The sequence below is a fragment of the Canis aureus genome, chromosome 5 (assembly GCF_053574225.1).
Source record: "Canis aureus isolate CA01 chromosome 5, VMU_Caureus_v.1.0, whole genome shotgun sequence".
In the NCBI taxonomy this organism is placed as follows: domain Eukaryota; kingdom Metazoa; phylum Chordata; class Mammalia; order Carnivora; family Canidae; genus Canis; species Canis aureus.
In genome coordinates, this window is record NC_135615.1 from 74,322,301 (window position 1) to 74,345,564 (window position 23,264).

Genomic DNA, 23,264 nt, shown 5'->3' on the forward strand with positions numbered 1-23,264 from the left:
GGTGCCTCCAGGCCTGCCTCGGCAGCTGGCTGTGGAGAGGGCTTCAGTTAAGCCCATCCGTTCATGTGTATTTAGACCAGCCCAGCCCTGACACATAAGAAACAGAAAAGATCCCACACACACTGGGCGTCTGACCCAGGCCAAGACACCTCATCCCTTTCTGGGGTGCCCCTTTCAGGTCTGCCCCTTCGGGTCTATCTTCTGCAGAACAGCAGGAAGGATGATCCCAACTGCAAATCTACCCCCAGCCCAAAGCCTTCAAGTGCTCCCCTCTGCCCTCAGAAAAAAGCCCAACTCCTCAGCCTGGCAAACTGAGGTCCTTGTGATCTCAGCTTCCTCTGTCCCCACTCTACAGCTCAGCCTCGCTGGACTTCCCAGGTCCTTAAAGGAGCCCCTGCTCCCCAGCACATGCTGTTCCCTCTAACCAGGTACTCCACTGCTCACCCCTCCTTCAAGGCTCAGCTGTCACACTCAGCTCTGAGAAACTCTGCCTGAGGCTGCTCCCCCAGCTCATTTCTATGAAGCTGTGTTTGTCACAATGCCCAGTAGTTTTCATGTCTCCACCCCAGCTACAGTCTGAGCCATATGAAGGCAGGGCCCTCCTCATCCCCCGGCTGATCACTGGCACACAGTAGGAACCTGGTACATACTCGTCAGGTAAGTTAATCAAGATGGGACAAACTGTTGGAGAAGTGCTAAGCTCCTTGTCATCAGAGACATGCAAGCCACAGTGAGAAGAGCACCCCCTCTGCTAAAACCCATCCATCTGGGAATTCTTTCAGAGCTAACACTACCCTACAATATCTGACCAAAATATTGGGATTATCAAACTCCCAGAAGCCCCCTCTTTGGCTTCTTGCAGTAACCCCAGGGCCTAAGGGAGTCTGTGGCTGAGCCCATGTTCTAGATGAGTACACGGAGGTCCAGTGATCAGAGCAGCCAAAGGCAATTCTCACACTGGCCCCTGACCTGTGGGTGCTGTCACCTCTACTCTGCCAGACTGTCTCCACCTCATGTTTTTGCTGGGCCAGATTCTTTAGCCCTGACGTGAATGTGAGCCTGATGTGTTTGGTCTTCCCAGTGGGCTGGAAGATGCCCGGGGCAGGGGGCCTGACTTTTCTATTGTGGCCTTAACCACCCACTCCCCCACCCCCTCACCCAGATACAAAGAGACCCATAGAGCCCTGGAGTGGGAGAGTCAGGCAGACTGAGATGGGGACAAAGAGTCAGAGACCTACACTCCAGTCTGCCCACACACCTGGGCTGACTAGAGTCCCTGATCACCCACCCCTACATCCCAGAGAGCCTCTGACTCCCTCCTTCCCTCCTGTGCCAGCTCAAGCACAAACCAGACAACAGACGCACCCTTGGGTGTGCGGGAGGTGAACTCAGTGTCAAAGTAGAAGGTGTCATCAGGTTGTGCCACAGCCGGCTTGAAGGGTGGCTTGATCTCACGACGGTATAGCTTCTGCAAGGTGGGGTGGGCACTCCAGTCAGCATGGCACCCCTGACAGCCCACTAGGGGCCTCACACAGGAGGTCACTGGCCTGGAGCACAGGCCATGCAGGTAGAGGCATAATTGCTGGCCCTTGGGAGGCCAGCCCTGCCTCTAAGGCCATGCCGTCAGCCTCTGCTCCACATCTGGAGCCCTTGTTGGTACAAGCCGCCTCCCGCCACAGGCAAAATCCTAACTGGGTGACTAGGGTGGATAGACACACTCACATTCCAATCAATGGTAGAGTAGAAGGCATGCCTCTTGATTTCTTCTGCCCCATCAGGGCCGGAGCCTGGAAAGAGCCCAGATGAGGGTTTTGCCCCTGGATGGTCCACCCCCACATACCCATTCTGTCTGCTGTGTGACCTCGCTGTGGTCTGGGACTAGTGGCTGCAGCAGTCTACTGCCCCAAATCCACCCAGCCATCACCCCAAAGGCCTCCTGTCCACTCAGCATTTTTCACTTTCAGAGACCTTTATGATCAAGCTCCAATGTGCTAATAGAAGAAAGAAAGGCCCAGAGAGGTCAGGCAACTTGTCCAAGAACAGAAACTGGCCTTGTTCTAAGATCTGCAGAGGCCCCCATCCCCCTCCCAGCCCAGGCTTCCTTTCTATTGTTCTTATCCTTTCTATTGTTCTTATCCCATGTCCTTGTCAACCACCAGGCACACTCTCACTCAACCCCAGGGACCAGGACTGGACCTTATAAAGCTGGTCATGGTCCTGAGGAACCTAGGAGCCAAGGAGCCATACTGGACAAGACATACTGGACATCTACTACACACCAGGCACGTTCATGCAACTTCATTTAGTCAACAGATTCGACTAAATGAAGTATCATCTCCCATGGAGACAAGGACCTGGGGCTCTGGGAGGTGAAGTCAACTGCCTTGGGTCACTTAGCTCATAAATGGCACTCGTTCAACAAATATTTATGGCAGGACTGCTGTATGCAGGGCAGTGAGGACTTGACATGGGGCCAAGATTGGGACCTGAGCCTCCTGACTCCTGAGCTCATGCTCTTTCTCTTGTGCCAGCAGCCTTGGCGAAGGAGCTGTGTGGGGGCCTCTGTCCTTGTCCCCAGGGGGAGTGGGGATGACTCAGTTCCTGCCTTCCCCCTACACACAGGTCACCCCCTGCCCCAAACACCACACATGGAGCCAGAAAGCAGGGTGGCCCATAGCATTGTCTGACCACACAAAGGACAACGGCCCCTTTCAGCCCCTTTCAGCCCCAGATGTGGCTCTGTGGCCTAGACTGCAGCTGTACCCCGCTCCCCTCCCGGGCTGGGGCTGCTTACCAAGCCGGTTGGCAGGATTCCGCTTGAACAGGGCCCGCAGGAGGCTCTGGGCTTCTGTGCTCAGAAACTGGGGCATGCCTAGCTTCGCCCTAAAATAGCCCCCAGGTCTCATCAGGGCTGAGCCCTCCCCAGAGGCCTTGTCTCCCCTCCCCACTCTGTCCAGGTCTAGTTTCCAGCTCAATTCAGACAAACCATCCACTAACTCACCTCCCAAAGACTTCAGGGATTCCCCACCCACAGGCCCTGGTGGATGAAAAGGGGGCTCTGGAAAGCGTAACGCTTAATCCAGAGGAGGATCTCATTAATGGGGAAATCGGAGGCAGGTACAGAGTATTATTTCAGCCCTCAATCTGAGACCAGGCACCAGGGGAGACCCTGAAGTGTCAGGACAGGGCTGGTGCTTACTTCAGAATCAGTGTCATGGTCTCCTTCCGGTCCTTTCCCTGGAAGGGCAGGGAGCCTGTCAGCATCTCAAACTGCAAAGGACAAGGGTCTATTAGGCTCTGGTTTCTGTCTCCCATGTCCCCCACCTCTTCCCACTCAGGCCACTCAGCTCCACTCCCAGGATTCTTGCTGGACCATGGCAGGTCCACCTGGTTCAAGAATTGTGTCAAGCAGAACACCAAAAGCAGGACTAGAGTTCTGAGGCTGAGGAGAGGCCAGATCCCAGGTTGTGGGCAGTCCACGTGGGGCCCAGCCTAGAATCCTCCTAAGGAAGGAAACTAAAGCTGGGCTGAGGGTGGGGCAGCATGGCTGGGAGAAGACAGGAGGAAGTCTTAATGATTATCACCTCCCTCACTATACAGATGAGAAAACCGGGGCCCGAGGCATGGGCTGAATGCTTTACCCCTATCCAGGCACTCACCATCAACACCCCATAGGACCACCAGTCTGCACTGTGGGTGTGGCCCTGGCGGTTGACGACCTCGGGGGCCATGTACTCCACCGTCCCACAGAAGGAATAGGCTTTTTTCTCATGGTCGATGGCCTCCTTGCTCAGGCCAAAGTCTGTGGCAAGGAGGATGAGAAAACACATCTGTAGGAACTCCCTGGCCTTCCTTGCTGCCAACCCCTGTATACCCAACCCTCCTGGCCACAGGACTGAGGGCAGCACCCCATGACACTCAGGAGGAAGCTAAGGCCCAGAGAGGTTAGGTGACTTGTTCAAGTTTATACAATGGGGAGCTAGGGTTCACACCCAGGCTGTCCCAGGTCTAGCGTCTGGGCTTTTGACCGCTTCCAAGCGCCTGGCATAGACTCTCAGGAAAAATGGATCTCCTAGCATCAGCCCAGGCCTATCAAGAGCCCATCCTACCCTCCCCTAGGACTGGAGGGTCAGGGGCCCTCTACTCACCAGTGAGTTTTATGTGGCCCTCCTCATCCAGAAGGATGCTGTAATGGAGAGATGGGAGTCAGGCCCTTCAGCGGTGGCCCCTTGGGTTCTGGTGATACCATAGGGGCTGGGGGGGTTGGGCCTAGCCCAGAGAAAGTAGTCCACCCAGATTCATCTGATGAGAGGCAGGTGGAGCAGGGTGGTGGTACCATGCAGGGCCATGCAGACATGTTGCCTGTCCTTTTTGTTAATCCTTAGGACAACTGGATGAGGTAGGGATTATTATGGCTCTATTTTAACAATGGGGCAACTAAAGCTCTGGGAAGTTAAATTACTCCACATGGTTACAGAGGAAATAGGTGGTAGAGACAAGATTTGAATTCAGATCTGCCTAACTCTAAAGCTAGATCTCAAGCCATCCCAGCACCTGCCCCTGGCTCCCCCTCAAGTTATCATTTGAGTATATTTAGATTTTTTTAAAAGATTTTATTTATTTACTTCAGAGAGAGAGAGAGCATGAGGGAGAGGCAGAGGGAGAAGCAGATTCTCCTCTAGGCAGGGAGTGAGATGCAGGGCTCCATCCCAGGACCCTGAGATCATGACCTGAGCTGAAGGCAGCCGCTTTTTTTTTTTTTTTTTTTAAGATTTTATTTATTTATTCATGTGAGACACACACAGAGAGAGAGAGCGAGAGAGAGGCAGAGACATAGGCAGAGGGAGAAGCAGGCTCCATGCAGGGAGCCTGATGCGGAACTCGATCCCGGGTCTCCAGGATCACGCTGCTTCAGGGATCCCCTGAAGACAGCTGCTTAACCAACTGAGCCACCCAGGTGTCCAGAGGATATTTAGATATTAAGGAAAATTCTAAAGAGGACCATATCAAGGAAAGACCTTTAGTGGTGGCATCTCAGACATCACACTGGAATAGCAAAAAACCTGCATGGAGATATCTAGGCCTAGTCAACGGCAACACTGGTAATTAGCCAGCCCCCCAAGGGGAGCCTGCTGCCACTACCACCCTGCTCCACCCATATATCATGGGGAAGCCACAGAGGGGGAGACTTTGCTGGAGAGAGGTACACCTACCCCTGTCAGGAGAGACCCCAGGGCCTGACTCTGTACTCCCTAGGAAGGCTGGTATGGGGCCTGGGCCTTACTCACTTTTCAGGCTTGAGGTCTCTATAAATGATGCCCAAGCTGTGCAGGTGGTCCAGGCCCAAAGCCAGCTCAGCCAGGTAAAACTTCACATCCTCCTCTGTGAACATAACCTATGACAGGCAAGAGGTTGGCATCAGCTGGGAGTGCCTCTTGCTCAGGAGCAAGGGGAGTGGACAGTTAGCAGTTTCCTGGTCCTTCCTTGGGGAAGACCCTTAGACACCCCAGTGCCATACACTCTTCTCTTTATGAAGGCATGTGAGTATGAAATGACTAATATACGAGTCACTCACTGTGACACTGCTTGGAAATAGCAAAAGGGTTGGAAAGAGCCCAACGGTTGAGCAAAAGACTGGAATATATTGTCTCTCCCGTGCATGATGGAGTGCTATGCAGCCATAAACTAGGACAAGGAGTCTCTCCATGTTCTGATATGGATTGATCTCTAAGATACATCATCTCGAACAAGGCAAGATGCAGAACAGTATATACAGGGTAGTACTTTTTGTAAGGAAATGGGGGTTGGAATTCAGAACATGTATCAGAATGGTTTGTATTACTAAAGAAACCTGGGGCACTTAACCAAGAAATCAATAAAAATGTTTACCTATGGGGGCATAGAGGGATGGGGTGGGAGGAAGACTTCTCAATATTTTTATTTTCAATCATGTAAACGTATTACCTATTCAAACACTAAAATAACATTTAAATTTTTTTAAAAGCGTGTTTCTCTTCTCAAGTTTGACTTATATTAATGGTCCCATTTTAATATCTGGCTCAAATTCTTTTATGTCAGTTAAAATCCTTTTGGTTAACACATGGGACATAATGTTAAAATATCTAAATTTCTGGGCAGATTTGGATTTCTTCCCATCCTCACAGCCCTGCCTAGGGCAACCTCGGAAGAATGGAGGTACAGAGGTGAAAGAACCCTTAGCTCCTGGGAATCAGAGTGGCATCAGAACCATGGCCTGATCCTCCTCCTCCATCCTGGGAGAAACTCTGAGGCTTTGCCAGGGTGTACGCTCTGTCCCAGAGTGGGTTCCTAGGTCGGGTCTGCGGGGCAAGCCTGAGTGGTCCCAAGTCCAAGCCACACTGGACATGTTCTTCACTGAGCCCTGGGACAAGAGGTCTCGTTGTCCCTCCAGCTCCAATCCGGGGCCCAATGGCAGTCAAGTGTCAGCTTACCTCTTTAGAGAGCCGGGTAAAGAGGTCTCCACCACGCAGGAAGTCCAGGATAAGATAGAGCTTTCCCTCCGTCTGGAAGGCTGGGGAGAGGGAAAAGGCAATGGTGGAGCCAGCTGGGCCCTGGGCCCTGCCCCTCTACCCTAAGCTCCCTTTGTCTGCTGGGGTAGGGGTGACCTAGGGGAAAGGTAGTAGCCCACAGGCAAGGGCAAAGGCTGGTAGGTCGGGTGGGAGTTCAAGTAGGGTCTGTGATCTCACCATAGTGCAGCTTCACCACAAATGGGTGGTTCACATCTGCTAGGATGTCTCTCTCCATCTTGGTCCGAACGCGGTCACGCACTGGCCAGAAGAGAAACGCAGTCACAGATAATCTAGCCCCTCAAAACAGTCATCCCCAAGCCCTGGCCAAGAAGGGCTCTCTCTTTCATGTGTCCCTCCCATCTCACGGCAGTGCCCAGAGTAGAGCCCTTGGCACCCTGCCCATCCCACTAGTCCCATCTCCTGTGCCCAGTTCGGCTCTGCTTGGGGAGGTGACCTTCACTCACCTTTCAGCGTTGCCTTCTTTAGTACCTTCATGGCATACAGGTGCCCACTATCAGGTCGGGTGATTTTCCGCACTAGGAAGACCTGAGAAGGCAATGGGAAAAAGCAGAGAAATGGGGAGGGGACTAAGCCTATCAGCTCCTATCCTCTGGGTCCTAGGTTGACCTCTAATTTTCCAGAGTCCTAGGTTGACCTTCGGGCCTCCCTGGGTACCAGAGTGACCTCCTGCCCTCCCCTCAGACCCATCAACCCTTGCCCTCTGATCCTGAACCCCAAAGTGACCCCTAACCCCCACCTCTGACATGAGTTGCCCTCCCAGTTTGGGCTCAGGACTCACTTTGCCAAAGGATCCCTGGCCCAGAACCTTGAGCAGCTCAAAATGGGATGGGTCGGCCTTCTCAGAGCCAGCCTTGACATGGTGCGTGATGGAGATCTCCTTTAGGACGCCCTCATCCTGATGGAGGAACAGAGCTGGTGAGTATGGTTGTCCCATCCAGGTGAGCAGGGAATATGGTCCCCATCCTAGCCTACTCCTCCTGGAGGCAGGGCCCTGTTAGCCATACCAGATGGCCATACTGATGGGGCCAGCCTGCTGGTTCATCAATACCAAAAGGGCCTCAAGGGCCAGGGATGGTCAAACTACCAAGGTGCTGAGTCAGGGGGAGGCACTGCTCCTACTGCCCCTGCTGCTCTGACCTGGTGAGACCCAAAGGGATGCCCAGGCACAGCCCAGGTCCTGCCTGTGGGACTCCCCTCCCCCTGCTGCAAAGGTGTTAGTTTTGCCACAATAGGAAGTAGTGTGTATTCTCATACCGGGGAGGTAGAGCCAGGCTTTTGTTCCGGGTCAGAATGGATGAGAGGATCCTTGGCCAGAAGGACAGTGCTCAGATGCACAGACACTCAAGAGTCACTAGAGACCACCCCCACCAACCCAGTAAGTGCCAGTCAGGGGTGGACAGGAGCTAAGGCCGAGACTCCATGATCCACTCTTTGAAACTTCCTTCTAGGAGTTTTCTAAAAATCCGTTGCTGGTCCTAGTTGTTCTAGGACCCTTCTGCCCTCCCTCCAATCTGCCGGGATTGCCCTGGAGCCCTGAAGTGCTTCCTCACTTCCCCAGGAAGCAAGTCTGGGTAGGGTCCAGTTGTCCAGTAGGGCCAGGCCTGGGCTAGGAGAGCCGGAAGCCAACTAAGGCCAAACTAGCTGCCCAGGCACCTGCTCCAAGGACCACAGCTGGGCCAGGACCACACATCTGGGCACACTCACCAAGTCCCGCCTGGGGCCAGAGCCAGGGCCAGGGGCAGGCAAAGAGGTCTGGCTGGTCCTGGGCCGCTGCTTCCTGGGCAGCCAGGGGAGCAGGGCCCAGAGCCGCAGGCGGGGCGGCTTGGGATCCTGCTCCATTCGCCCGGCAGGGCCAAGGCACCATGGCAGGAGCAGGCAGCGTCCGGGGCTGCCTCCGAGGTGGCCGGGCCCAAGGCGGATGTGCAGGGTGAGGGCGGGGGCTGGGCCCAGCTCAGCACCGCCAATCACTTAGGGCCTGTGGTTTCCCAGCTCCAGGCCTACAATCTTACCACGTTCCCTTCCTCTCTTTTGCCCCCCTCCCCGTTGCCTGAGTGCTGCCCTCCGGCCCTCCCTCTTCCCCCATCCTCCCTGTGGGCCTACAAAGGGAGAGCCCCATGCCACTCCAGCTGCTGAGGGGGAGACAGGTACCCAACAGGCAAAGACTGGCATCTAACATGCAGAGGCAGATAAAGAGGGACACCCAACAGATAGAGGCAGGCATCAACAGGTAAAGACAGACCAAGGTAGGCATCCAACAGGCAGAGGTGGGAGGGTACACATGCCCACCAGGCAAGGATGGATAGGGACACATACCCAGCAAAGGGAGGTAGGAAGAACACTTACCCAATGATCAGAGACAGATGGGGACATGTACCCACCGAAACAGAGGCAGGAGGGAACTCATACCTGACAGGTAGAGGTGCATGGGGCATATATCCAACAGGCAGAGACAGAAGGGGACGTGAACTCAACAGGCAGAGACAGATGGGGACCCAACAGGCAGAGGCAGATGGGGGTTTGCATCCAACAAGTGGAGACAGATGGGGACATGTACTCAACAGGCAGAGACAGAAGGGGACACCACCCAACAGGCACCCAACACGTGACATGTACCCAACAGGTGAAGACAGGCACTCATCAAGTGGCAAGAGACAGGAACCCGACAACAGAGGCAGGTGGGACACAGAAAGAGAAAGCCAGTCAGTAAGGCCCAAGTAGACTGACAGATACCCAGGCCAGTGCACAGAAAGTCAGGCCCGGAACTCAAGGGCAGAGCTCTGGGTTCTTGCTAGTCTTCTGGGAGGTGGGGTGGGGGAAGAGGTGAGGGGATATCACCTGCAAACATCCTGCATCTTAGAGAGCAGCCCAGTATTCATGGCAGACACACCTCTGAGGTTTCATCCCATGCCAGGGCCTGGAGAGGCCCCAGGACTAACACAGTGGGCTGAGAATGCAGTCTGATGGCTTTGACTCTGATCCAGGTTTCCCAAATCTGTTATCCCCATTTCAGATACAGGAAACCAAGGGCCAGAGGACCGTGACTCACCCAGCCTGAGAATGGACCAGTGACAGAGCCAGTGACACTCAAACCCTTCCCCTAGTTACTGCCTGGCATGGGGTCAGCAGGCCTCAAGTGCCAGGAAAGGGTGAGCAGGTAAGTCAGCGAGAGCCATGCCCTGCCCATCCAAGCCCATCCTCTCCCTCAGTACCGGGATCAGTCCAGGGACTTCCCATTCTAGGTCTAGGACCCGACAGACACGGCCCCATCTTCAGGGGACCTCAGAGAGCCACAAAAGCTACAGTCATAAGAAGCTACAGGCTCTTCAGGCCCCTGAGCATAACCCTGGGTGGGACATAGGGATTGAGGTGAGCCAAGGCCACACAGCAACCCTTGCCCACCCCGCCCTGAGGTTTGAGCCTCTGCTTGCCTGCGTCTGAGAACACTCCCTGGGGACAGAAGCAGTCACCCGGAAACCCCAGGGGACAGAGCCACTCCCAAACCCATTCCTTGCCCAAGGCCATGGTGACAAGACATTGCTGGAGGCAGACCAACCCTCTGCTCACCTTTCTGGGATAGGGGAGTGTGTCTCTCTCACCCCTGGGGAAATCTGCCGGGGTCTGCATGGTGGGGCTCAAGCCGGTGGCCAAAGGGCCCCGTTATTCCTCTACTTCTGCTTTTTCAGCCTTCCTGGCCCAGAAGGCAGGGTCCCTGACCCCCTCCTTCTCACTTCCCCTCTGCAGAGAGGAGGGACAGAAGATGGGTCAGGCTCCCCTGCTGAGGAGGGGACATTATAGACCCAAGCCCATGACCCCAGGGGGACCCCAAGGAGAGAGCCCTCCTCACCTCCTCTGATCCTAAGAAGGGGAGACTAGAACACGGATGAAAGTCACAAGATAATGAGGTGGTGACACACTGGGCATCCCAGCACCTGCAAACATCCCCTTGCGAAAATGTGGGGCAGAAGTCAGCCAGGCCACAGTCTCTGAGTGTCCCAGCCCAGAGTTCAGAAGCTCCTTCCCCCCATCGTGACCTTCCTTTGGCTATGCAAACCCCAAAGGGCAGCCCACAGAGCAGGCACCATGACACCCGGCCCTGCCCTGTGGAAGCCTGCCGGTCGTGGGCCCCGCGATGGGAAGGGGGCCAAAGGGCCTAGCAAGGACCTCACAGAAGTCTGAGAGAAGCAGGTAGTGGTGGGGCAGGAGTTGACCAGGCCCAGCCCCTTTCCACGTGGCCTCGCCGCACCAGTCACACCAGTACACCCACAGGAACTGGCACGCCCACAAATACACACAGGCTGATGATCGGAAACCATTTCCACAGACATGTGGAAACACACGCCCCCACGTCCACAGAGACTTCCCCTTCCAGTCCTCAAAGGGCCTGCAGCGATAGTCTGACGATGGCCTGCTGGCGGTTGTGAAAACACCACCTTCCACAGACCACTCACTGCGCCTGGCTCCTGCAGGCAGGAGGGCTTGGGGGTTCCTAAAGCTCTCTGGTCCACAGCCAGCTGGGCCCCCCACAAATCCTCAAATCCCTCAGAAGCAAAGGAAGACTCTGCAGCTAGCAGGGTACAGGAAGGGGCAACAGGAAGGAAATGGGCTCAGAACTGCCTTCACCGAGGGTATGTGCTGGGGCTGTGAGGCCTCTGGTGGCAAGAGTGGGGGAGGACAGGCACCAGACCACATCCCTTGGTCCTGCCCTATTCTCCCTTATAGATACTTCCTCTTATTTACTTCCTCCCACAAGGCAGCTGGGAGAGAAGCCCAGAGCCCCCCAGCCTGATCCCTGGTCCCTAGGGTCCCCCCACCCTGGCCCTCCCTCTACCAGCTGCAGCCCAAGCCCAGCTGCCAGTCTCGGCTGTAACGGACACCGACAGCCCCTTCCCCAGCTGGCAGTATATGCAGGGCCTCCCAGGCCTGCTCCCTCTGGTGGGGCAGGTTGCCCCTGAGATGTCTCCTAGTGTGCCCCTGGGCAGGTGAGCAGAGGCCCGTGGGTCCCGGGCATCCCTGCTGCCCTCAGCCAGGACTGGCACGAGTGACCATGAGAACTGTGCCCTTTATAAACCAAGCATGTATTGCGCAAGGCCATTCTTTCCTTCAACCTCAACTGGCGTGAGTTCTGGCAGGCCCTGTGACTTAGCTTCGAGACACTGTCATCCCATTTCAGAGACAGGAAAACCAGACTCAGAGATAAAGTGACTTGCTCAAGGCCACGTGGCTAGAAAAGGGGACATCTAAAGCAAAATCAAGGAGTGTTTGCTTCCAAAGCCTACACGCCAGTACTTCATTACCACCTTCCGCCCTCCAGGAGAACCTGTTCCCCTTTGGACGTCCCCCACAGCTAACTGGCCCCTGCTCTGTGTCCCCAAGCCCGAAGGAGCCAACACTAGGAGGCGCACAGGTTAAGACTCAGGCTCTTCCTCTCAGGCAGCTCCTGAAAACACATGATAACAAAACACAAGTGGCTGTGACGGAGCTATGGGCGCCCAGAGGCAGTAGCTTCCAGAAAGAGGACAGTTCAGCTGAACCCTGAGGATGGACAGGAGTTGGCCAGGAAGAAAGGAGGGGCAAAAAAACAATTTATGGAGAGAGAAACCAGCATGAAGAAGAGGCTGAGGCCAGGAGTGCAGGGTAGGAAGTTAAGAAGTGTCCATTCACTAGCTGAGTGCTCCCAGGCAAACTTCCTTCCCTGCCTGAGCCTCAATTTCCCAGTCTGTAAAACAGAGGTTAAAACTAAATATTCCACCCTCGGAAAGTTGTTGCTACAAGTAAAATGGGCCACAGAGACAACGGGATATTGTAAACAGGACTTCTCCCTGGATGGGATGGGCAACCTTATTGCTGCTGAGTCTCCTCTGGACAGGCTAAGGGGACATGGCCCAGCCACATGGCCCCAAGGCTGGGGAGGGTGGGCCAGCCTACCCTGGCCAGTCCAAGGGAAGTTCCCCCCAACACCTGAGGCTTCCAAGGCTCCCCGAAGTCCATAGTCACATCCTGCTTGTGCTTCAGCCAGGGGAGTATGAGGGATCCGGGATGGATCACGGTTTCATAAACAGGAAGAGAGGAGGGGAGGGGGGAGACGCTCAGCTCTCAAAATAGACCTGCAGGCGCTTCAAAGGGGTCCAGCTCCGGAGATAGCCGGGGGATGGGGCCTGGGGTGCCTGGTCTATCCTCATGGAGGGAGGGGGGTGAGTGGAACCCCAGGATGCCTGAGGACACCAGGTGTGCTAGGGTGCTGAAGGTATCTGGGGAGCTCCTGCCCTAGACCGCAGCCTATACTATGGCTGCTAAAACCCAAATGCTCCTTTCTGCCTAAAATGAATAAAATAAGCAAGCATTAAACACCAAACTTGGGTAATATGCCTGGCTGGCTCAGTCAGTGGAGCAGACAACTCTTGGTTTCGGGATTGTGAGTTTGAGCTCCACACTGGGTATAGAGATTACTTAAACATAAAATTAAAAAAAAAAAAAAAAAAAAAAAAACCACACCAAACTTTGTGGGACTGTTTAATTTATACATATCACATTCCCCCTCCGGGTGGCCCTGAGGGGCAGACCCTAGTCTTCTTTAACAGGAAAAGCATCTGAACCTGAGGAGCAAAGCACCTACCCAAGGTTCTACAGCAAATGAGAATGAATGGGGCGGGATTCTGAACTAATTTATAATGCCTGACTCCCAAGTGCCCCTCCCTGTCTCTTCTCCACCCGGAAGGCCCACTTCTCTCTGGGGCTGCCAAATCCTGCCTTTTGAGGCCTAGCCAAATGCCACTTCTGCAGGGAAGGTGGCCTGGTGCCCTATAGCACACCACAACGCTTCTTCCTCTGCCACACAGAGCAGTAACCATCCATCTGGTCCATGCTCAGCCTTGAGCGCAGATGCCCCTGGCTGAGTTCCCCCGGACATGCTCATCCTATCATGTCACCGGGAGAAACGGGGGGCACCTGGGAAGTGATATATTTCTCTGCCCAATATGGGGTCTGGCACAGAATGGAGATTCTCTGTGCCCATAGTCATGTTCTCCTCCATCACAGCACCCACCACACAGCTTTCCTGCCTCCACCCTCTCCTCAAGCCTGAGAGTGACCTGAGGCTGGGGGTACTGACTTCATTTTAGGATCCCCCAGTGCCATAGAAAGGTACACCAAAAGTCTGATAAAGCAAAGGATAAACTGGCCTTGCCCCCAGGCTCATTCCACTGTACAAAGCGATGAGGTCCTGACACAGGCTGAGCGCCCCCTGGTGTGCTGAGTCCTGAAATAGGCACCGGGGATACTGTGAGGTTCTGGGGGCAACAGAAAAGATAGATAAACAGGTGTCTAGAAATGGTGCAACCTGGGGTCACAGGGACCCAATACTCCCCCTCTGCAGCACACAGTGTTCTCTAGTCTGGGAGAAGTATGTGTCTGTGGTCAAGCAAGACTTGACTCCATTGCTCACCAGCTATGTGACCTTGGACCTCAATGATCTCATCTGTAAAATAGGAATAGTAACAATCTCTACATCAGCAGTGTTGTGAAAACTAAACGCAAAGCTCCTGGTGTGGTCCCCGGTATGGGTTAAGCTCTTTCTCTTCCTTAATGTGGCATTCAAGGCTCTCCTAGCCCATCGATCTCCAGCCTTATGTCCCTTCCCATCCCAGGGTCTTCTGCTCAAGAGCAGGGGTCATAGGCTTGAGATCAAATGTAGGTTTGATCTTACTGCCTCAGTAAGCTCCTGCCCTTTCCGAGCAATCCTCTCTAGCCCCTGAGGTGAGAAGCTATACTTATCACCTGCTCTCTCAAAGCTGTAAGTTCCTCTGCAACCCCCAGAACTTGAACCCCAAGATGTGAACATCCTGGCTTTTCCTTGAGTCCCTTCATTTTGTTACTAGGCAACTAGAGGCAGCTACTTTGTGGAAGGAGATTCTCCAGACAAGGGGCCCAGACAAACTAAGGGACCCAGTCTCTACCACCTGGTCTGGCCTCTGTTGGCCAAGGTGGCCAAAGTAACCATCAGAAGAGGGGTAGGAGCCTACTTATCTCACCTTGCCCTGCCCAGCCAACTTAGCTCCCTTATCTTAGGAAGCAGAGACAAGGCAAACATCAGGACTAGCCCTGGGTCTATTTCAAAGGTCAAGTTTATGGCAAGTCCAGTGCCCAGGCTGACCCAGGTCTAGCAGGTATGGCTACGGAATGAACTGAAGCAGAGTAACACACCAGGGTCTTCATATTGCTGGTGCTGACGTACTGCATGCCAGGCAGTGACTACCTCCTCTGTCCTTTGCATCACTCCTGTGACGTAGGCATTGTCATCCTCCTTTTACAGATGAGGAAGCTGAGACTCAGAAGGGAGAACACCTCTGGCCAAATAGTGAGGATGGAGCCAGGACTCGAATGCAGGTCGGCTCTACAGCCAGAACCCAAGAACCCCCGTCCTGTCCTTCCTAGGCAGCTTCCCGAGCCCCCCACCCTGTGGTCAGCAGCTCTGGGGCCTCACAGATTCTGAAAACTGGGCGTGGCCTTTCCCAAGGGAGAGATGAGAAAGCCCAGGCCCATAAGGAACAAAAGACCCACCCAAGGTCACCTGACTGTCACCCAGCCCCTGGTGCTTTTGTCAACACACAAAACCAACAACAGGGCCTGAGAATGGCTCAAGGGAGGCACCCAAGGAAAGCAAAGACGGTAGGGCTGAGGGAACCAGTCTAGGGCTAGGAGGTGGGAACCCCGAGAATAGGCCAGAGTGCCACATGCCAGGCACTGGGCCCTGGTTAGACCCAGAAGATTCCAGGGCCTCGTCAGGCCCAGCTGACCTGAGCCTCTCCCATCACCCCTTCGGCCCTTTCCCTACAGCTAGTCCAGCTGCCATGAGGAAATAAACCGAGGAAGTGCCTGGGTGATGAGCAGAGTTCTAGCCTGGATTCTGCTCCTGACCCTGTCGGGCTACAGTCCCCTTGCCTAATAAGAAGGTTGAGAGGCGCCTGGCTGGCTGAGTCGGTAGAGCCTGCAACTCTCAATGCCGGGGATGTAAGTTGGAGCCTCACAATCGGTGTTTAGATTGCTTAAAAAAATAAAATCTGTAGGGGCACCTGGGTGGCTCAGTCGGTTAAGCAGCTGACTTCAGCTCAGGTTGTGATCTCTGCCAGGCATGGATTCCATGTCGGTGGGCTCTGTGCTCAGTGGGGAGTCTGCTTCTCCCTCTCTCTCTGCCCCTCCCCCTGTTTGTGCACACTCTCTCCAATAAATAAATAAAATCTTTAAAAAGTAAATAAATAAGATCTTTTAAAAAGAAAGAAAAAAACAGGGAAAACTGGAACAAGTGGTCTCTGTGCACAGGGTCACCGTGAGGATTTGGTGGGAGCAGAGAGGAAGGCTGAGCTGGGTGCCTCCCTCCTCCCCCTTCACAGCCATGCAAATGGTCCCTTGCTCAGGATGCCTGCTTTGGTCCTCACCTTAGATGGCTGCAATCCAGCTTCTTCCCCTGGGGCCTGTCCATTCTGGAAAAGAGAAAGGAGATTGGGGGACATTATCAGATCTTAGGAGGGTGGGACAGAGCAAAAACAGACCCTGCCAGAATGCCCCCCACCTTGTCACTGTCCCCATGGCTAGGAAGGCCACATAGGTCAGAGCCCTCCACCTCCACTTTCACTGTGGGAGCGCAGGTCTCAAGCCCTCCTGCAACAGCCCCTCACCAGCATGTCCCAATCTTCCCTCCCTCAAGCTCTCTGCCTAGCAAACCCCTCGTCTTTGAAGATTGAGCTCAAATGCCACCTCTTCCCAGTGAGAAGGAAAGGGCATATGTGGCTCCCAGCTCTGTTGGACACAAACTGGGCCAACTAATCAACTGCACGAAGTCTCAGTCTCCCAATCTGTAATGTGAGGAGAGTTACACCCACTTCCCAGAATTGGTGCAGGGATGTAAGGAGACCAAGTCTGGGCAAGTGTCCAGCCTGGAGATAGCGGCTGCCCTATCCTTGCTCTATTCTGGGACTCCTCCCCTACCCCTGCCAGGCAGAACCGCTGCTGCCACACGGTACCCCTGCATTCCTTCACCGTGCCACTGGTCACACCCAGGGACACAGAGGCCTGCCCTTTCTAATAAAGGGGGAGGACAGAGATTAGGACTTGGTGCTAACAGCTGCTCTCTTCTGAGCCCCTGCCACATGTCAGGCACTGGGCTCGGTGCCTCACACCTGTGGCACCATTAAATCCTCCTGACCTGAGAGGTAGGCCCTGTTCCCATTTGGCAGAAGAAGAGACTGAGGCTCAGAGAGGCATAGTGATGGCACCTAAGGTCATTCAACTGGCAAGTGGATATTCAATATCTGGTCTCTGATACCCAGGAGGCAATCAGTCAATCAATCAATCAATAAAAAGGTCTGAGGAAGAGCAGCCCACACCTCAGCAGGGGAACTACCTGTAGAGAGGCGGCCACTGGGGCCCATTGCTAGGCAGTCCTACTTTTTCCAGCCCCTACACTTTGCCCTCAAGGGTATACCAAACCCAGCCCATCCCTTTCCTGTGTGATATGAGGTGAGTAACCAGGCCTTGGGAAGCAAGGAAGGAGCTGTCCCCACCCCTCCTAGCACAGCAAGAGTGGTGAGGCAGAGAGAGGCTCCTACAGTTAGCAAGACCCAGCCTAGGGCAGGTCAGGACTTTGGAGCCAGGGGCCGGGTCCACAGGGCAGCTGTGGCTTTGCTTGGCAGAAGCAAGCACAGCTGTGCTCTGCCCATTACATAATCTCCCTGCCCCTGGAGCAGCTCCTCCCTACTGCTTGCAGCACATCCTGCCCCCTGAGCCCCTTTAATGCCCCTAATCCTCCCCAGAGGGCATTGTTCTGCAGGCCCCTCCACACACACATACATATACATGCTGTCATCTCCCAGCAACCTGCGGAGAGGGCTGGGTTGATCAGGACCGGGGAGCAAGCAATAGGGAACATGATGCATTTATATCCAGAGTTCACCCAGCATTCTAGACTCTTGCTATAATTCCTACAGATGGTCACAACACCCTACATGCATACTAGCACCCCTCCCCACCCCGAGCCCGCATCCTTCCTAAAACTCAACTTGCATTGAGTGATTCTTGCATTGAGAATTGCATGATTCTTGCATTGAGTAATCAACTCTCTCGCTCACTCACTCGTTACTGAGAATCTTCCACGCACTAGGCTCCAGACCCTACCATGGCGTCCCACTGCCTCAGAATAAAGTCCCAGCTCCTTGGTTTGGCATCTAAGGCCATCACCCCCAACTACCCAACACAGGTGATTAAGGTGTGGGTTCTAGAACCTGACCTTCTGGGTTCAAATTTTGGCTTCTATCACTGCATGACCCTGGGGTTACTTCATTCCTGGAGGGCTCCAGTTTCCTCATCAGTGAAATGGAGATAAAAGTAATGTATCTCATTGAGTGGCTACAAGAAGCAAAGAAAATAGCACCGATAAATATCTATACCTGGCACACAACTGGTCCACAAACAATAGCCATTATTAATACTGAGTCCTATTCTTGAGCTTAACCACATGACCTGGGACCCTGAACAGACTAGCTTGTTTCATATCCTCAAGCATCTATATGGTGGCTCCTTCTACCAAGAACCCCCCTCCTGCCTTGTCACTTTGGCAAACTTCTGGCCTTCTTTCAGGACTCACTTCCAACATCTTCTCCTCTGTTCACAAAGCGTAAGTCTTCTCCTCCCTCCTCTGGGCCCTGACAGCACCGACCAAACCACAGGTTAACTCAGAAAGAAGCTTTGGCTTGTCCATCATCATTTCCCTAGCACCCAGCTCATGGTCCAGCACACAGACTATCACACAAAAGCCCAGCTCAGCAAAGAGAGCAAGACCAGAGGAGGTTCAGTACTTCTATTTTTCAGATGAGGCTCAGAGCTAAGGGACTTACCTGAGGTCCCTCAGCTAGCAGGTGATGGGACACAGGGCCATAGCCCAAAGTCATATGGCTGCAAGCCTAAGTCCTCAGTGAGGGAGGGGAGGAGGCCTTGGATGCACCCAGAGGTGTGGGCTTACTGAGCAGGATTGTGGATGATTCAGGGGACCCCACAGGCGGTTTGGCTGCCTCCAGTCCCAGGGTCTCTGGCCTGGGTGCCATCCTCATGGAACTGCATGCCTGTAAGAGCTGATGCACAACAAGTTTCTAGAAAGGGAGGCACAACCCTGAAGAAAGGACTGCCAGTGTAAAGAGACCATAGGTGAGCATCCCCTCAGAGCGAGGGTCTTGGGAAGGCAGGGTCCACGTGCCCTCTGGCCTGACTGTTGGACAGGAAGGTCAAAAGAACACAGTTCTGCGGCCACAGACATGGCTGCTAATCCCAGCTCTGCTGGCCACGCACTCTGACCTTGGGTCTATCCCATCACGTCTCTGACCCTCAGTTTTCTCATCTGTACCATGAAGCTGGGTCTGTCTTGTTTACAGCTGCACTGCTGCTTGGCATAGTACTTGTCACATGATAAGTACTCAATAAATATTTGCTGAATGAATGAATAAATGAATGAATGCAAGGGGACAATGATGCTGACCTTACAGAATACTGAGTGAAAGACCTTGTCTAAAAAGGCTGGTATAGGAAGGGCCGAAGGGCCCTCTGGCCTCTCCCACTCTTCTCGCTCTTCCTCAGAGAGCACTGCTCATAGGACAGCTGCCTAGGGCCCCCAGACCACCATGCCCCCTACTCAGAGGTCAGAGATGGATTCCAAAAGGCATTCTTCCTTCCCACCCAAGCAGCTCTGTCTTGAGAAGAGAGGCTCAGGGCAGCGTCTGGAGAAGCCAGGCAGCAGATGGACAAAGGCAGCACGTGCCTCATGGGCAGGAAGCAGCCCCAGGAGCTGGGGTCAGAGCCCAGCACTGGCAGCCCTGCACACTGCTGGAGGCTGGGGGCCAGGTGCCAGGGCTGGCTGGCACCACCAGCCCTCCGAAAAGGCTGGACAGAGGCCCTGCAAGACAAGGAGAGTCTGCCAACATCCGGAGCCTCTCCTGGAGTACCTTCCACCTGGGCCAGTTTGATCCCAGCCTTTGCCCATCCTTGAGCCCCAACCCCCCAACTCAGTAGAAGACAGCGTGAGATCTGGACTCCTACCCTGTCTCTGACGTTAATTCAAAGGCCAGTTCTCCTGAGTTCAGCTGTTCCATACGAAATGGGGGTAATAATCCCTTTTTAAAAAAGATTTTATTTCAGAGAGAGAGAGATGAAGAGCATGAGTGGGGGAGGCGCAGAGGGGGAGGAGAATCCTCCGTGAGCAGGGAGACCAATGTGGGACTCCATCCCAGGACCCTGAGATCCTGACATGAGGCGGAGCAGATGCTTAACCAATTGAGCCACCCGGGCACCCCAATAATCTTTTTTTTTTTAAAGAGGCTCCTCACCTAACATGGGGCTTGAACTCAATACCCTTAGATCAAGGGTTGCATGCTTTACTGACTGAGCCAGCCAGGCACCCCAATAATCCCTACTTTGAGAAGTTGTTTTGAGAATTATTTTAATAAGGTAACACAGGTGAGGCAGGGTAGGTGGCACATAGGAAAGTTCTATACATGGCAGGGCTGAGCTAAGGAGAAGGTGACTGCTTTCAGCAGGGCCAGGGAAGGCCCGGACAGAGTCCTCACCCACACTTCCACCTGGGCCAGGCCCTGCCTCCCAGCAGCCCATTTTCAGCAGCGTCATGAGGAGGGCAGGGCAGTCCAGATCCCAAGCCTCTGCCAAATGCCCCCAGCAGCCCCTTGCCTACCTCCTCCCCAGCCAGGAGCCGGTGGCAGCGCCCATACCGGCGGGTCAGGCTACTGTATCGCTTACATATCACCCGGGCTAAGAACAGCGAGGCCCTGTTCTCCGGTGAGAACAGACCAACCAGCGCCCCGGCTGCCCCGTGGCTCCTATTACCCAAACAATAACACCCAGTCGCCTGGCACTTCCATGGAGTGGAGGAGGGGGGAAGAGGCAGCAGTACCCAGGGCTCTGCACCTCTCAGGCCCAGGAAGCATGAAGCTAGAACCCAGCACTGGCCACTGGAGGAACAGAGATGCAGAGAGGCTAAGGACCAGCTGAGGGTCACACAGCGTTTCCAAGGTGAAGCTCTGAGAAATCACGACGCCCCCAATCCAAGGAAATGGACTAGCCTTCTCCTCTCACAGAATTCAGGTGCAATAGTATTCAAAACTGAGTTGAGTTTCCTGTTGAAACCTGGTCCCCTGCCCCAGGACTCCCCAAAGGGAAGCAGGAAGTAGTGCCCTGTGCTGGGAATCAAGCTCCAGGGTGTCTGCCCTTCCTACCAGTATAACCCAAGGTAAGTCCTTGGGTTAAGTCCTTCCAGCCTACCTTCCTCTAGGGAGGCCTAAGTCACAGGGGCATGCCAGGGCAAAGGAATCCACCTCGGAGCGCCCCTCCAACCAGGCCCTTATGCCCCAGGCCTGCCGGGAGGTGGCAGGAGGGGGGGTTACTGCAGAGGGCAGTGTTCCTCACCTCAGAGGGTGAGTCAGCGAGAGAACCTCCGAGAGAGTCGTGCAGGGCCTGTAAAAACCCCATGGCAGGGATCCCAGAGCAATTTACTCCAAATTGCACCTTCAGGTTGGTTACCTAATCCTGCCGCGCCCACCCTCCAATAGCCAGTGTCAGCTATGACCATCCCTTTAAAGGGGTAGCACACCCTGGGTGCTGGGGATCCGGGGTCCTCTGATCCCAACCTATGGCCCTGAGAGGCAGGGGACTTGGCGGTTGCCTCAGGTAAGAGAAGGCAGAGGAGGGGAGGTAGGCAGGGGCTAGGGACCAAGCCAGGAGAAAAACCACCTTGGCCCCCGGGGCTCACTGAGGTCTTCACACTCTCCCACTATACCCCCCACACACACACCCCTGGAGAATTGGAGTTTCATCTGCCTTCTTCCCAGCACGAGGCTGAGGAGAAACTTTTCCTAATCTGCTGGTTCAGGTTCTTGACCTTGACCCTGGGGGTCAATGGGCACAGGAAGAGCTGGCCTTCTGCATCCTAGGGCCTGGCACCACAGAATCCTCAGAAGAGGGCAGAAGCTGCTTCTGGGAGAGGCAAGGTGGCAGAGGCCAAATGCCCCAGGGGCCCAACCCTTCCTATGGGAGGGCTCACAAGAAAGGAGGCAGGCACCAAGGTCCTCTCTGTCTCCTGGGATAATCTTCACAAGGTCTAAGGGCTCTTCCCCTGTCTCTTCTCCACAGCCTAGGGTAGGGGACACAGGTATCCTCTGGCCCTAGCCCTGGGGCAAGGAAAACCAAGAGTTTCAGCCCTAGACGGGTGGTGTCACCCCATATTCCACAACTGCCAAGTGCCGAGAGGGGTAATCCTGCTAGGGTCAGCAACAGAGAAGCGGGGAGCTCTCGGGGTAAGGCGCTGGGAGACGTCAAGGAGACGTGGGGTTCCCATGACCCTTGTCTCCTGTAGAATCCCAGACATCTGGCACCGCAGCCCTGCCCATCTGCGCTGACAGAGGACGCTCCGACAGCTCCCGGTACAGGTCGTAGGTGTGTGGGGCGAGACCGGCCAGATCCCAGCGCCCCGCGGGACCCCCCTCTCCGAGCTAAGGGGGTCCTTGGCGCTTGGCGGAACTGTCCCTCACGCACGCACTCACACCCGGGGCACGGGGGGTGGAGCCGAGGAAGGGCAAGAGATCGGAGTGCACTCGCGCCCTCGAGGGCGCCCGCCAGGCTGCAGCGGCGCCGCGAGCCGCCCCGCCCCCGTGGGGACCCAGGCTCGCCGGCCGCCGGCGCCCGTCCCCCGCCCCGCTCACTCACCTCCGGGTCCAGCGGCACCAGCTCCATGAGCGGCCAGGGCTCCTTGAGCTGGGCGAGCGGCATCGCGCCGCCGCCGGGCCGCCTGCGCTCCTCCGGAGGCCCGGGCCGCGCCGCCTCCCGGGTCCCGGGGTCCCCGGCTCTGCGCCCCCGCGCCCCCGCGCCCTCCGCGAGACCCCCGCGCTCGGGCCGGGCCGTCCGCCGCCGCTGCCGCCGCGGCACTCGCACTTCGGCTCCCTCCGTCACCCGGCGCCGCCGCGCCCATTGGCTACCTGCGCGGGGGGCGGGACCGCCGAAGCCCCGCCCCAGCCCCCGCGGCGCGGCTTTCCCGGAGCGGACCCCCGCCCCCGGCGCGCGGACGGCAGGCCCCGCCTCCGCCGCGAGCCCCTGGCCGGGCTCTGCTCGCCGGGAAGAGGCCTTCCCGGCTCCTCCCTCCCAAACCTGGGCCTCCCCGTGCGGACCGCGCCGGGGTCGTCGCTTTCCCCTCATCTGCTCGTTAGGAATCACGCCCCAGCCATTCCTTCTTCCTCCTCTGGGAGGGAAGCCCCCAGTTCCTTTAGCCCCTTCCTCCCGCCTCCCTCCCTCCCCTCCCCACGCGCGCACTCACACCCAAGGCCCCGGCCCGACCCAGGCAGAGGCTGGAAAGGAACTTAACCACCCCCCGCCCCCGCCCTCGGGCCCTCCCCTCAGAGGCCCTAGAGATCCCTGAGGATGTTAGCGCCCCAGCTCCAGGTAGGTTCCTACTCATTCTTCTGTTGCCACCATCAGGACCCACAGCGCCCCCAGAGTGATTTCTTAATACACATTTTTTGGTCATCTGTCCTAGAGGGGGCCGTTTTCCACCCAGGTCTCCCCACAATCTCTGCAACTTCAGGCCCAGCTCTGGGTTGATTTGTGTTTGTGCCCCCTCTGAGGAGGGCAGGGACCAGACTCCCAGGGTTGAGG

General features: G+C 55.5%; 1 protein-coding gene and 1 long non-coding RNA gene across 8 annotated transcripts in view; one reads left to right on the top strand and one right to left on the bottom strand.

Moving 5' to 3' along the window:
* The window catches only part of RPS6KA1 (ribosomal protein S6 kinase A1), a 36,753-nt gene extending 14,282 nt beyond the window's left edge, over positions 1 to 22,471 (bottom strand). Inside the window, exons 1-13 of one of the 6 annotated variants that reach the window (XM_077898975.1) lie at positions 22,323 to 22,471; positions 16,001 to 16,045; positions 7,348 to 7,464; positions 7,013 to 7,094; positions 6,726 to 6,806; positions 6,471 to 6,550; positions 5,289 to 5,395; positions 4,149 to 4,186; positions 3,660 to 3,802; positions 3,200 to 3,270; positions 2,795 to 2,883; positions 1,723 to 1,787; positions 1,366 to 1,468 (exon numbers count right to left, since the gene is read on the bottom strand). In XM_077898975.1, the coding sequence (XP_077755101.1) occupies positions 1,366 to 1,468; positions 1,723 to 1,787; positions 2,795 to 2,883; positions 3,200 to 3,270; positions 3,660 to 3,802; positions 4,149 to 4,186; positions 5,289 to 5,395; positions 6,471 to 6,550; positions 6,726 to 6,806; positions 7,013 to 7,094; positions 7,348 to 7,464; positions 16,001 to 16,045; positions 22,323 to 22,385 (1,084 nt within the window). In that variant the 5' untranslated portion in view covers positions 22,386 to 22,471. Of the gene's footprint in view, positions 1 to 1,365; positions 1,469 to 1,722; positions 1,788 to 2,794; positions 2,884 to 3,199; positions 3,271 to 3,659; positions 3,803 to 4,148; positions 4,187 to 5,288; positions 5,396 to 6,470; positions 6,551 to 6,725; positions 6,807 to 7,012; positions 7,095 to 7,347; positions 7,465 to 8,273; positions 8,492 to 10,133; positions 10,289 to 16,000; positions 16,046 to 18,454; positions 18,524 to 21,026; positions 21,105 to 22,322 lie in introns of those variants that run through there. The other 5 variants (XM_077898976.1, XM_077898977.1, XM_077898978.1 and 2 more) reach the window with 5 other exon arrangements.
* Positions 567 to 16,374, top strand: LOC144314624 (uncharacterized). 2 transcript variants are annotated; one of them, XR_013380485.1, is made up of 5 exons: positions 575 to 657; positions 2,160 to 7,484; positions 9,580 to 9,723; positions 14,878 to 14,951; positions 15,402 to 16,374. It is a non-coding gene; the product is annotated as an uncharacterized LOC144314624 (long non-coding RNA). The 2 variants fall into 2 exon arrangements; XR_013380484.1 differs by lacking the exon at positions 2,160 to 7,484 and having other exon boundaries at positions 567 to 657; positions 15,402 to 16,372.
* Positions 22,472 to 23,264: the final 793 nt, after the last annotated feature.